The 15,039-nt window shown below is 45.8% G+C and overlaps 1 protein-coding gene across 2 annotated transcripts in view; it reads right to left on the bottom strand.

Moving 5' to 3' along the window:
- Nucleotides 1–238: 238 nt before the first annotated feature.
- Nucleotides 239–15,039, bottom strand: part of RAB35 (RAB35, member RAS oncogene family) — a 37,243-nt gene continuing 22,442 nt past the window's right edge. The window contains exons 4-6 of one of the 2 annotated variants that reach the window (XM_070762993.1): nt 8,297–8,421; nt 4,773–4,897; nt 239–3,280 (exon numbers count right to left, since the gene is read on the bottom strand). In XM_070762993.1, the coding sequence (XP_070619094.1) occupies nt 3,152–3,280; nt 4,773–4,897; nt 8,297–8,421 (379 nt within the window). In that variant the 3' untranslated portion in view covers nt 239–3,151. The remainder of the gene's footprint in view (nt 3,281–4,772; nt 4,898–8,296; nt 8,422–15,039) is intronic. The other variant, XM_070762995.1, reaches the window with a different exon arrangement.

Here is a 15,039-nt window from a genome sequence, read left to right as displayed (position 1 = left end):
GCCAAAGAAAAGGTGGAACAGAATAATTAATCGAAAGGATGCAGGAGGAGAGACAGTGACAAAAAATCAAAACAATGTCTTGTTTATTTTAAATAATCAAAGTGTTAAAATCGTCCCGTGGCGCATCGGCCGCAGCGAGTCGATCGGGGCCGGTTGTCCCATTCCGCGCAAGCCCGTATACACGCAACACAACATACACACAAACACACACCAAGGTATTTTTTTCCGGTTTCAAGTCTTTTTTTTTTTTTTTTAATTTATTGAAACAGTTCGACACTCTCTCTTGGAATTGTTACCGTAAGAAAAAGAAGAAAAAATAATAATAAATTCCTTGTTCCCTGCTACCTGAGGATCCGATTGCTACTTGTGGCCACATTGACTGAGCACAGGGGGGGGGGGGGGGGACTCACAATCTCACATACAGGCAAATGCAACAGGTTACGTACTACCACCTCCGTTTACATCCACCCCCTCCCCAAGACGGATTTTGGCCAACTAAGTTTGGAAATTCAACGCCCGCTGCCACGAGGCGCCCTTTTGTGCAAAAAAACCACAGTGGGGCAAACCTCCATTTCCCAAGTGTCGCCCACCTCCCACCCAAGATTTTAGGGGTGGGGGCCCTACTAGCGCTTTTGAAGCAAAAACCGGACGCCCGGGAGGAAACTGTGGCAGCTTGGCACCGTTTATTTTTAATTGGGAAGGGGGGGTGTCTTTTTTTTTCTTCCTTAATTATTTAAAAAGCGTTAATTAGAAAGTTCCCATATACAGAAATCATCTAAAGCGAAACCAGTTAGACATTTCAATTTTTCCGACGTTAGCACTGCTAAGGTGCAGACCCTTCCCTCTGCCCCCCCCCCCCCAAAACCCTGTGCACCGTCCACCGCACTCACAACATCGGGAGCCCACCCACCCGGCAGACAGGCCTGGAGACGTTGCCGTGGGAAGCCCCCCCCCCCCCAAAAAAAAAACCCCTCTTCCCAGGAGGAACTCGGGGTTCCTGGCTTAGCAAACAGCCTTCCACGCCATGCCTGGTTCCCTAGAGCAGTGTTTTTCAACCAGTGTGCCACGAAGCTCAGAGAGAGAAAGAAAGGAAGAGAGAGAGAAAGAAAGGAAGAGAGAGAGAAAGAAAGAGAACGAGAGAAAGAAAGCAAGAGAGAAAGAGAGGGAGGGAAGGAGAGAGAGAGAAAGACATAGAGGGAGGTAGGGAGGGAGAGAGAAAGAGAGCAAAAAAGAGAGGAAGGAAGAGAAAGAAAGAGGGATGGAGAGAGAGAAAGACATAGAGAGAGGTAGGGAGGGAGAGAGAAAGAGAGCAAAAAAGAGAGGAAGGAAGAGAAAGAAAGAGGGATGGAGAGAGAGAGAAAGAAAGAGGAAGGGAGAGAAAGAGGGAGGAAGAGAGAGAGATAATTTTTTTGTCCAAACTTTTTATAGCCCCCCCTTCCGCCCCCACACTCAATGTGCCCCAGAGTTTCGTAAATGTTAAAAATGTGCCGCGGCTCAAAAAAGGTTGAAAGCCACTGCACTAGAGAGACCACTGCAATTTTTGTAGGAAACGCCCAACGGCAAACAAATTCCCCCTCCCCACTGCTTTTAGCCAGCATCGCTCGGACGATGTTTAAACCCCCGTTTCTCTTTTACGGGCTTCCGTCATTCCTGGCGTTCCTTCTAAAATCGCAAATTGTGGTTGCCGAGAAGTATCTTACAAAGTCCACGGTGACAACGCAACTCGGTGAAGCGGCTAAGGGAAAACTCGTCACTTTTTTTTGCTTTGAGTGGGGCGGGCTGTAGCTGCTTCCTGCCCTATAGGGCAGCCAGACAATAAATACAGGGTTTCTGCAGAGATTTGAAGTCCGAGGATCGACACGGAATAGTTGTCTCTGGACATGACCCTGGTCTCCGTCAGATGCCAGGACAACGGGAGGTGGGACGTCCCAGTGGTTTTTTTTTTTGAGGACTGGGTGGCTTTTTTGGCCCCCTGGATATGCTCCGTGGGGCATCAAATCAAAAGCTGGTGATTATAGGCTGGGCGAAGCTCCTCTGACCTTGTTTTAACCTAATTCAAAGAACTCTCCACTCTATCAGCGGCTGGGATCAGAATCAAGAGGCGGGTTTTTGTTCGGATCGAGAAGAGACGAGAACCACCCGGCCGTCCCTTCCCAAATTCTCCAGCTTTTAAACGAGGGAGTTTGGGGGGGTGGGAAATTAAGGGGAGGGCGAAAGGAAGAAGAGAATTGGCGAAGAACCGATCCCACATTTCTCTGTCCACGCTTCATACCTGGTACAGAATGATACGGTTTTGTTTGGGTTTTTTTAAAGTGTGTGAGATAATTTTCCGTTCTTGAAGTCTTTCAAGGACAGGAATAGTACCAGGCGGGCAAATCCAAATCCTATTTTTTTTCTCTGACAGTGGATGCCTTTTTTTGGGTGGTAAAAGCAGGGATCTTCACCCTTCTCTTGAAAGAAGGCTATTGGAGGGACAGAGGACCAAAAAAACTGACTCCGGGAATGTCCGACGACTCCAGAGGGTCAAAAAAAAAAATAAGGATTTCAAAACGACCATCACCCAAGGATCCGCTGCTTGCTTAAAGGCTAACGAAGGCTGAAGAGTGGCTGCTTTAAGGTTATTATTGGACTGTGTTTCTGGAGAGATGGCAGAGGGGGTAGAAAAGAGCAAGTCAACGAAAACCAAGAAATAAAAAAGGAAAATGCTGAACAATTCATGATTGGCGGAGTCAGTGAACGTAAGAAGCCCGGAGCGGAGGTGCAGCTGGTTCGAAGCCCATATACATTATGTACAAATGATCAAGTCCCCTTCAGTAGGCCAAGTCTTCCTGGTCTACTAGATGGTCTTCAAGAGGGGCAAGGGGGGGGGGAAGAGACGGGGAGCGAAAAATAAAACTTTCGGATGGGCAGAACCTCCGTCCGTCCCATCCTGGTTCTTGGCACGGTGAAGGTTAAGGGGCCTCCTGGTCGAGAAGACGGAAGGGCTCCTTTAAATAATGGCACGCGGGGAGGGAGTTTGGAGGTGTGTCCTGGGGCGTCGCTTGCGCCAGGCTGGGAGGGCGGGGCTGCCCGAGCGCCCAGTCTCTGCCGCTTTCCCCCCCCCATACACACCCCGGAGGAGGAGGAGGAAGAAGAGGAGGAGGGAAGGCCATTAACAGCAACGCTTCTTCCGTTTACTGTTCTTTGTGAGTTTGACCACGTCGTTCTGTTGCTGCTGCTGCTGCTTGGCGAGGTTGTCTTTCTTGGCCCGAAGGACCAACTCTGTGATGCAGTTGAACATCTGGAGGGAGGAAAGGAGATTTTTTTTTAAAAAAACAAAAGGTGGGGGAAGGAAGCGGTTAGGAATGGGACTATGAAACAACTGCTGCCAACCAGCCTTCCATTGAGAACCTGTAGAGTGCACGAGTCAAAAAGTGGGCCATGGAATTTTATTTATTTATCTATCTATCTATCTATCTATCTATCTATCTATCTATCTATCTATCTATCTATCTATCTATCTATCTATCTACCTATCTACCTACCTACCTACCTACCTACTTATTATGCCGCCCTTCTCCTTAGACTCAGGGCGGCTTACAACATGTTAGCAATAGCACTTCTTAACAGAGCCAGCATATTGCCCCCATAATCCGGGAAATATTTACTGACCCCCTCGCTTCCTGGACACAAACTGTTTCAACTCCTGCGCTCAAAACGTCGCTACAGAGCCCTGCACACCAAGACAACTAGACACAAGAACAGTTTTTCCCCCAAACGACATCACTCTGCTAAACAAATAATTCGCTCCACACTGTCAAACTATTTACTAAGTCTGCACTACTATTTCTTCCAGGTTTTTCTCATCGTTCCTATCACCCTTTTCCTCCCACTTAGGACTGTATGGCTGTAACTTGTTGCTTGTAGCCTTAAGGCTTTTATTAATATTGATTGTTTCCTCATTGGTTATTTGACTCCTATGACTATCATTAAGCGTTGTCCCTCATGATTCTTGACCCCTATGATAATCATTAGAAACATAGAAACATAGAAGTCTGATGGCAGAAAAAGACCTCCTGGTCCAATCTAGTCTTCCCTTGTACTACTTCCTGTATTTTATCTTAGGATGGATCTATGTTTATCCCAGGGATGTTTAAATTCAGTTCCTGTGGATTGACCAACCACGTCTGCTGGAAGTTTGTTCCAAGCATCTACTACCCTTTCAGTCAAATAATATTTTCTCATGTGGCTTCTGATCTTTCACCCAGCTAACCTCATATTGTGTCCCCTTGTTCTTTTGTTCACTTTCCTATTAAAAACACTTCTCTCCTGAATGTTATTTAACCTTTAACATATTTAAATGTTTCGATCATGTCCTCCCTTTCCCTTCTGTCCTCCAGACTCTACAGATTGAGTTCATGAAGTCTTTCCTGATACGTTTTATGCTTAAGACCTTCCACCATTTTTGTAGCCCGTCTTTTTTTTTATCCATATCTTATTTTTGTAGGTGAGGTCTCCAGAGCTGAACACAGTGTTATTCCAAATGAGGTCTCACCAGCGCTCTATACAGCGGGATCACAATCTCCCTCTTCCTGCTTGTTATACCTCTAGCTATGCAGCCAAGCATTCTACTTGCTTTCCCTACTGCCTGACCGCACTGTTCACCCTCTTTGAGATTGTCAGAACTTCTCTTCTGAATTTTGCACTATTTGCATTCTCCGAACACTCTTCAGAGGCAGCCCCATGTAGAGAGCATTGCAGTAGTCGAACCTCGAGGTGGTAAGGGCAATTACCTCTTCCACATTAATGTTCTCTTTGGCACTGGTCTCAAAGAGCTGGATGCCCATCTGCCCAGCAAATTTATAAGCGTCTTCCGTCTCTACCACTTTCCGTTCTGGATCGTCGTTCTTATTGCCAACTGTAAGAGGAATGGAAACCAAAATTCAGATTAATAGAATTCGGGAGGGACCTTGGAGGTCTTCTAGCCCAACCCCCTCGGCTCAGGCAGGAGACCCTATGACCATTTTGGACAAATGGTTGCCCAACCTCTTCTTGAAAACCTCCAGCGTTGGAGCAACCACAACTTCTGGAGACAAGTCAGTCCAATGTAGAATTGTTCAGGGAATTTCTCCTTAGTTCTAGATTGCGTCTTTCTTTCATTACCATACTTTTCCTGACTATAAGACTATAAATTTTGAAGAGGAAAACCACACAAAAGAGTTTTTGGCCTCTGTCCGGTCCATTTTGGGGGGCCTTTTTTTTGCCCATTTTTGAAGCTTTTTGAGGCCCATTTTTGAGGAATTTCAGGGCCTGTTTGGGGTTTTTTCCCTGGCCCATTTTTAAGCCTTTTTTTTTGTTCTGGTTTTTTTTAATTAATTTATTTATTTATTTATTAGATTTGTATGCCGCCCCTTTCCATAGACTCGGGGCGGCTCACAACACAATAAAACAGTTCATGACAAATCTAATAATTTACAATTTAAAATATTAAAAAACCCATTATTTAAGCAAACATACATACAAGCATACCATACATAAATTGAATTGGACAGGACCGGGGGAGATATCTCAGTTCCCCCATGCCTGACGACAAAGGTGGGTTTTAAGGAGTTTACGAAAGGCAAGGAGGGTAGGGGCCGTTCTAATCTCTGGGGGAAGCTGGTTCCAGAGAGTCGGGGCCGCCAGAGAGAAGGCTCTTCCCCTGGGGCCCGCCAACCGACATTGTTTAGTTGACGGGACCCGGAGAAGGCCCACTCTGTGGGACCTAATCGGTCGCTGGGATTCGTGCGGCAGAAGGCGGTCCTGGAGATATTCTGATCCAATGCCATGAAGGGCTTTAAAGGTCATAACCAACACTTTGAATTGTGACCGGAAACTGATCGGCAACCAATGCAGACTGCGGAGTGTTGGTGTAACATGGGCATACCTGCAGAAGCCCATGACTGCTCTCGCAGCTGCATTCTGCACGATCTGAAGTTTCCGAACACTCTTCAAAGGTAGCCCCATGTAGAGAGCGTTACAGTAGTCGAGTCTCGAGGTGATGAGGGCATGAGTGACTGTGAGCAGTGAGTCCCGGTCCAGATAGGGTCGCAACTGGTGCACCAGGCGAACCTGGGCAAACGCCCCCCCAAAAAACCCAGGCTGAAAGCAGCCTCAAAAATGAGCCAAAAAAACCCACCCTCAAAAACAGCCAGGAAAAGCCTCAAATATGCCCACCACCACCACCAAAGCCTAAAAAATCCTGAAAAATGTCCCGAAGAAAGCCTCCAAAGCAAGCCTTTAAAAGGCCAAAACAAGGCCCGAAAACCAGGCAAACTGGGGCTTCGGCAATATTCTGTCTACACGATGCCCATATATTTTCACTCTCTTTCGGGAGATAAAGTGCATCTTATAGAGTCCAAAACACACGGTAATTTCCATCCATTGCTTCTTGCAAGTCAGGGCTGCAATCTTGTAAAAAATGGATGAGAAGCTGCGGATGGCTCGAGGGCAGTAGAAAATGTGGGCTAGCGGTAATGAAAATTTTACTTTCTTGCCCCAGGGATTTCTATACTGCTGTGGGTTTGGTGTTTTTTGTTTTTTTTGCAGGAACCTCAGGACAGCATCAATAATTCAGGAAATAATAAGGAAGACAGGAATATTTGATCTCTCCTTTGGGGGTGGAAAAAAAAGGATCATTTGTATTCTGCTCCTTCCTTAAGCCCTTCGGATGGGTCGGAACTGCAGGTAGTCCTCAACAGAGGACCACAATGGGAGACCACCACCCCGTTAGGGCTGCATGTTGTGACGGTTGTAAAACAGGTCATCACGAGCCTGGCTTTTTTTGGGGGGGGGGGGAAGGTGGTCATTAAGCCAACCTGTCAGATTTAAAGTGAGCAATTTGAAAGAAATGGCATGGTTTTGCCGCAAAACTGGAAATATATTTTGTTTCTTCTTCTATGACGAATTTGCCCCCAAACCCATCACATTTATTTATTTACTTATTATTTATTTATTAGATTTCTATGCCGCCCTTCTCGAGGCGACTCAGGGCGGGGTACAAAATAGAAATCTAATAAATAAATAATAAGTAAATAAATAAATGTGATGGGTTTGGGGGCAAATTCGTCATAGAAGAAGAAACATAGAAGACTGACGGCAGAAAAAGAACTCCTGGTTCATCTAGTCTGCCCTTATAATATTTTTTGTATTTTATCTTAGGATGGATCTATGTTTATCCCAGGCATGTTTAAATTCAGTTACTGTGGATTTATCTACCACGTCTGCTGGAAGTTTGTTCCAAGGATCTACTACTCTTTCAGTAAAATAATATTTTCTCATGTTGCTTTTGATCTTTCCCCCAACTAACTTCAGATTGTGTCCCCTTGTTCTTGTGTTCACTTTCCTATTAAAAACACTTCCCTCCTAGACCTTATTTAACCCTTTGACATATTTAAATGTTTCGATCATGTCCCCCCTTTTCCTTCTGTCCTCCAGACTATACAGATTGAGTTCATTAAGTCTTTCCTGATACGTTTTATGCTTAAGACCTTCCACCATTCTTGTAGCCCGTCTTTGGACCCGTTCAATTTTGTCAATATCTTTTTGTAGGTGAGGTCTCCAGAACTGAACACAGGATTCCAAATGTGGTCTCACCAGCACTCTATATAGCGGGATCATAATCTCCCTCTTCCTGCTTGTTATATCTCTAGCTATGCAGCCAAGCATCCTACTTGCTTTTCCTACCGCCTGACTGCACTGTTCACCCAATTTGAGACTGTCAGAAATCACAGTATTTTATTTTAGGTTTGAAGAAGGCGACTCTGGAGGAAGGCGACTCTGTGTGCTCTTATTCGTCTTTGGGAGGTATGTGGCAAGAGACGGTCCCATAGATCAGTGTTTCCCAACCTTGGCAACTTGAAGATATCTGGACTTCAACTCCCAGAATTCCCCAGCCAGCATTCGCTGGCTGGGGAATTCTGGGAGTTGAAGTCCAGATATCTTCAAGTTGCCAAGGTTGGGAAATACTGCCGTAAATCATCAGGCCCTGAGCCATGTAGGGCTTTGTAGGTAACAACACCTTGAATTGTGCCCAGAGACTAATAGGAAGCCAATGCAGCTCGTGGAGTGTTGATGTTATATGGGTAAAACAAGGTGCACCCATTACAATTCACGCGGCTGCATTCTGCACCATTTGGAGTCTCCGAATACTTTCACTGTAGAATGCGTTGCAATAATCAAGATTTATATATTGCAGTAGCATATTAGGGGATAAAGGCTTTCCAACAAGGGGGGGGGGCTTCTTCTACCGAAACCTTCCCCAAACCAGCGTGCTTACCTAATATCCGGCAGACATCGTCGCAATTCTGGTTTATTTCATGCAACCACCGCTTGACATTCACGAAAGACTCGGCGCTGGTGACGTCATAAACCACAATGACCCCGTGGGTCCCTCGGTAATACCTGATGGGGGGAAAAAAGATGAGCATTATTAAGGCATGGCCCCAAAATTCATGGACTCTCGAGTTTACTGTCCCGTTTAGAATAGATGGGCCACAAGAATGGTGGAAGGTCTTAAGCATAAAACTCATCAGGAAAGACTTCATGAACTCCATCTGTAGAGTCTGGAGGACAGAAGGGAAAGGGAGGGACACGATCGAGACATTTAAATATGTGAAAGGGTTAAATAAGGTTCAGAAGGGAAGTGTTTTTAATAGGAAAGTGAAGACAAGAACAAGGGGGCACAATCTGAGGTTAGCTGGGGGAAAGATCAGAAGCAACGTGAGGAAATATTATTTGGCGGAAAGAGTAGTAGATGCTTGGAACAAACTTCCAGCAGTCGTGGTTGGTCAATCCACAGGAACTGAATGTAAACATGCCTGGGATAAACATAGATCCATCCTAAGATAAAATACAGGAAATAGTATATATTTCCAGAATATCTCCGGGACCGCCTTCTGCTGCACGAATCCCAGCGACCGGTTAGGTCCCACAGAGTTGGCCTTCTCCGGGTCCCGTTGACTAAACAATGTCGTTTGGCGGGATCCAGAGGAAGAGCCTTCTCTGTGGCGGCCCCGACCCTCTGGAACCAGCTCACCCCCGGAGATTAGAACTGCCCCCACCCTCCTTGCCTTTCGTAAAGTTCTTAAGACCCATCTCTGCCGTCAGGCATGGGGGAACTGAGATATCTCCCCGGGCCTATACAGTTTATACATGGTATGTTTGTGTGTATGTTTGCTTTTAATAATGGGGTTTTTAGTGTTTTTTAAATTATTAGATTTGTTCTTACATTGTCTTTGTTGTTGTTGTGAGCTGCCCCGAGTCTACGGAGAGGGGCGGCATACAAATCTAATAAATAATAATAATAATAATAATAATAATAATAATAATAATAATGGCAGACTGGATGGACCATGAGGTCTTTTTCTGCCGTCAATCTTCTATGCTTCTATGTTTCTAATAGAACTGAAAGGGACCTGGGAGATCTTCTAGTCCAACCCCTTGCTGGAGTAGGAGACCTGATATTCCAAGTGGACGTCCAGTTTCTTCTTAAAAGCCTCCAGTGAGGATATGGGTGAATTGAGAATTCTGGGAGTTGAAGTCCACAAGTCTTAAAGGTACCAGGTTTGGGGGACTCCTGGAATTAACCTTTGGTCCCGATGACCCACGAATATTGGATCCTGATTTTAACACCCACAGGGGTAATGTTAAAGATCTCCAGTGGAACAAGAGTTCACAAGGATGCTTCTCTGGTTTTAAAGAGTTCTTCTCTGGCTTTCTTACGGCAAGAAAACCAAAATGCGGATATGTCTTGGGGAAACGATGGCTGCGGAGAGACCTCAAAATTCTCAGATTAAGCCAATAAAAGTGTTGGGCCGAAGAGAAGGATCCAAACCTTGGAAAGTGGTGGGGGAAGGGGGGAAAAGACAGACTCAAACTCAACCCGGATAAGACGGAGTGGCTGTGGGTTTTGCCTCCCAAGGACAATTCCATCTGTCCATCCATCACCCTGGGGGGGGGGGGGAATTATTGACCCCCTCAGAGAGGGTCCGCAACTTGGGCATCCTCTTCGATCCACAGCTCACATTAGAGAAACACCTTTCAGCTGTGGCGAGGGGGGCGTTTGCCCAGGTTCGCCTGGTGCACCAGTTACGGCCCTATCTGGACCGTGACTCACTGCTCACAGTCACTCATGCCCTCATCACCTCGAGGTTCGACTACTGTAACGCTCTCTACATGGGGCTACCTTTGAAAAGTGTTCGGAAACTTCAGATCCTGCAGAATGCAGCTGCGAGAGCAATCATGGGCTTCCCCAGGTATGCCCATGTTACACCAACACTCTGCAGTCTGCATTGGTTGCCAATCAGTTTCCGGTCACAATTCAAAGTGTTGGTTATGACCTATAAAGCCCTTCACGGCACCAGACCAGAATATCTCCGGGACCGCCTTCTGCCGCATGAATCCCAGCAACCGGTTAGGCCCCACAGAGTTGGCCTTCTCCGGGTCCCGTCGACTAAACAATGTCATCTGGTGGGACCCAGGGGAAGAGCCTTCTCTGTGGTGGCCCCGAACCTATGGAACCAGCTCCCCCCGGAGATGAGGACTGCCCCCAACCTCCTTGCCTTTCGTAAACTTCTTAAAACCCACCTCTGCCGTCAGGCATGGGGGAACTGAGACATCTCCCCCTGGCCTACGTAATTTTATGTATTGAATGTTTGTGTGTATGCTTTTATATAAGGTTTTTTTTAGGTTTTTTAATGTAAAATTGTTATTTTAGACTTTAATATTAGATTTGTTATTGTATATTGTTTTTGTCACTGCTGTGAGCCGCCCCGAGTCTGCGGAGAGGGGCAGCATACAAATCTAATTATTATTAATAATAATAATAATAATAATAATAATAATAATAATATTTTTTTAAAAAGGAGAGAGAGTGAGAGAGAAGAGAGAGAGAGAGTGAGAGAAAGAGAGAATCAGGTTGGTAGCTCTTCTTTCGGCGCATTAACGCTATGGGGGAAGCGCATGACTTGGAAAGCTGCAAAGAGATCTGTGGGAAGCAGAATTGGCAGGTTTGAAATATCAGATTGCCGTGTAGAGCTGGGAACAACTGCTGCCCCCCAAGAGCCTCCCTCAAGCGGGTGAGACATTCAGGAGAGAAGCAGCAACAGGCGGGGAAGAATAGAATACAGGAAAACAGCGATGGAAGGGACCTTGGAGGTCTTCTAGTCCAACCCCCTGCTTAGGCAGAAGACTCTAAAGCAGGGGTAGGCAAAGTCGGCTCTTCTACGACATGTGGACCTCAACTCCCAGAATTCCTGAGCTAGCATGATTGGCTCAGGAATTCTGGGAGTTGAAGTTCACAAGTCATAGAAGAGCCAACCTTGCCTACCCCTGCCCTATTACCATTTCAGACAGATGGTTATCCAACATCTGCTTAAAAACATCCAGTGTTGGAGCATTCACAACTTCTGGAGGCAAGTTGTTCCATGGATTAATTGTTCTAACTGTCAGGAAATTCCTCCTTAGTTCTAAGTTGCTTCTCTCCTTGTTTAGTTTTCACCTATTGCTTATTGTTCTACCCTCAGGTGCTTTGGGGAATAGCTTGACTCCCTCTTCTTTGTGGCAACCCCTGAGATATTGGAAAGCTGCTATCATGTCTCCCCTGGTCCTTCTTTTCATTCAACTAGCCATGCCCAGTTCCTGCAACCGTTCTTCATATGTTATAGCCTCCGGTCTCCTAATCATCTTTCTTGCCCTCCACTAGAGCAGTGATTTTCAACCTTTTTTGAGCCGCGGCACATTTTTTACATATACAAAATCATGGGGCACATTGAGCGGGGGGGGGGCAGTGGGGGGGCTAAAAAAAGTTTGGACAAAAAAATTCTCTCTCTCTCTCTCTCTCTCTTCCTCCCTTTCACTCTATTTCTCCCCCCCTCTCTCTCTTCCTTCCTTATTCTCTCTCTCCATCCCTCTTTCTTTCTCTCTTCCTTCCTTACTCTCTTTTTTGCTCTTTCTCTCTCCCTCCTTCCCTCCCACTCTTTCTCTCTCTTGCTTTCTTTCTCTTTCTCTCTCTTGCTTTCTCTCTCTCTCTTTCTCTCTCTCTCTTGCCTTCTTTCTCTCTCTCTCTCTCTTGCTTTCTTTCTCTCTCTTTCTCTTTCTCTCTCTTGCTTTCTTTCTCTCTCTTTCTCTCTCTCTCTTGCTTTCTTTCTCTCTCTCTCTCTCTTGCTTTCTTTCTCTCTCTCTCTTTCTCTCTCTCTTGCTTTCTTTCTCTCTCTCTTGCTTTCTTTCTCTCTCTCTCTCTTGCTTTCTTTCTCTCTCTCTCTTTCTCTCTCTTGCTGAGCTTCGCGGCACACCTGACCATGTCTCGCGGCACACTGGTTGAAAAACACTGCTCTAGAGTCTCAACACTGGAAGAAACATTGGAAGACGTGGTGGTGATGGAACAGGGAGGACATTTGGAGTCCCTGAAAGATGACCTCCCTGAGCAATATGTCTCCTACCCCAGTGAGATACAGATGACAAGACTGAAGGACACAGATGCACCACTATTCTTCTTCTATCATCATTCTAGCACTGAAAAAAAAAAATAAAGATTGCTCCTCCAGTCATAACATCAACTTGTCAAGGCCAGGGCATAAATTCTGCATGGAAAATACCTCCGGGACCGTCTTCTGCTGCACGAATCCCAGCGACCGGTTAGGTCCCACAGAGTTGCCCTTCTCCGGGTCCCATCGACTAAGCAATGTCGTTTGGCAGGACCCAGGAGAAGAGCCTTCTCTGTGGCGGCCCCGACCCTCTAGAACCAGCTCCCCCCAGATATCAGAGTTGCCCCCACCCTCCTTGCCTTTCGCAAGCTCCTTAAAACCCACCTCTGTCATCAGGCATGGGGGAATTGAAATTTTTCCCTTCCCCCTAGGCTTATAGAATTTATACATGGTATGCTTGTATGCATGAGTGGTTTTTTAAATTGGGGTTTTTTAGATTGTTTTTAATATTAGATTTGTTTACATTGTCTTTTTATATTGTTGTTAGCCGCCCCGAGTCTTCAGAGAGGGGTGTTTGTTTATTTGTTTATTAGATTTTTATGCCGCCCCTCTCCGTAGACTCGGGGCGGCTCACAACACAATAAAAAACAGTTTATAACAAATCTAATAAATATACAATCTAAAATATTTTTTAAAACCCATTATTAAGCAGACATACATACAAGCATACCATACATAAATTGTATAGGCCCAGGGGAGATATTTCAGTTCCCCCATGCCTGACGACAAAGGTGGGTTTTAAGGAGTTTACGAAAGGCAAGGAGGGTGGGGGCAGTTCTAATCTCTGGGGGGAGCTGGTTCCAGAGAGTCGGGGCCGCCACAGAGAAGGCTCTTCCCCTGGGGCCCGTCAACCGACATTGTTTAGTTGACGGGACACGGAGAAGGCCAACTCTGTGGGACCTAATCGGTCGCTGGGATTCGTGCGGCAGGAGGCGGTCTCGGAGATATTCTGGTCCAATGCCATGAAGGGCTTTATAGGTCATAACCAACACTTTGAATTGTGACCGGAAATTGATCGGCAACCAATGCAGACTGCGGAGTGTTGGAGTAACATGGGCATACCTAGGGAAGCCCATGACTGCTCTCGCAGCTGCATTCTGCACGATCTGAAGTTTCCGAACACTTTTCAAAGGTAGCCCCATGTAGAGAGCATTACAGTAGTCGAACCTCGAGGTGATGAGGGTGGCATACAAATCTAATAAATAATAATAATAATAATAATAATAATAATAATAATAATAATAAAAAGTTGTAGGTAGAATCACAACCTTCTTGAAGGATGCCTTGGGTGGGGGATGAGGAAAGAAGGTAGGGGTAGTCCACGGTTGGAGAAGAAGGGATTGGACTAGCCATTTGTCTGGAATGGTATTGGGGAGGGGGTTGGACTAGTCCTCAAACTTGGCAACTTTAAGACTGGTGGACAGGAGTCTTCAGAGAGGGGAGGCATACAAATCTAATAAATAATAATAATAATAATAATAATAATAATAATAATAATAATAATAATAATAATAATAACTTCCAGAATTCTCCAGCCAGCATAGCTTGGAAGGAGTTCGGTCACTGCAAGGACAAATGAAGGGAATCGGCTTACTACGGATTAAGCTTAACTAAGTGCTTCAACCTGAAACCCACCTGGCACCTCCTCAGCACCTGTCCTACTCAAATGACACAATCACTTATTGCCTTTATTTATAGATGTATATTACATTTAACTCCCAGACATGGGGTGCAAGAAAAACAGCACCGAAGTATCCTGATAATCAAACATCAATCAGAATAATTACAATACAGTGATACCTTGTCTTACAAACCCCTCGTCATACAAACTTTTCGAGATACAAACCCGGGTTTAAGATTTTTTTGCCTCTTCTTACAAACTATTTTCACCTTACAAACCCATCGCCGCCGCTGGGATGGCCCGCCTCCAGACTTCCGTTGCCAGAGAAGCACACATTTTTGCACTGCTGGGATTCCCCTGAGGCTCCCCTCCATGGGAAACCCCACCTCCGGACTTCCGTGTTTTTGTGATGCTGCAGGACAATCCCAGCAGGCAACGGAAGTCCAGAGATGGGGTTTCCCAGTGAGGGGAGCCTCAGTGAAATCGCAGCATCGCAAAAACACAGAGGTCCGGAGGTGGGGTTTCAAGGACTTCGGTGTTTTTGCGATGCTGTGATCTCATTGATGCTCCCTTCGCTGGGAAACCCCACCTCCGGATTTCCGTTGCCAGCGAAGCACTCGTTTTTGCGATGCTGGGATTCCCCTGCAGCAAAAACACAGAAGTCCAGAGGTGGGGTTTCCCATGGAGGGGAACCTCAGGGGAATCCCAGCAGTGCAAAAACGGGCGCTTCAGCTGGCAAAAGGGGTGAATTTTGGGCTTGCACACATTAATCGCTTTTCCATTGATTCCTATGGGAAACATTGTTTCGTCTTACAAACTTTTCACCTTAAGAACCTCGTCCCGGAACCAATTAAGTTTGTAAGACAAGGTATCACTGTATTTACAAAATGCACAAGAAGAGTTGCATAAAACAGG

This window comes from Erythrolamprus reginae, chromosome 10 (assembly GCF_031021105.1).
Source record: "Erythrolamprus reginae isolate rEryReg1 chromosome 10, rEryReg1.hap1, whole genome shotgun sequence".
Lineage (NCBI taxonomy): Eukaryota > Metazoa > Chordata > Lepidosauria > Squamata > Dipsadidae > Erythrolamprus > Erythrolamprus reginae.
Note: the sequence above shows the minus strand (reverse complement) of the source record. Positions and strands in the feature narration are given on the sequence as shown.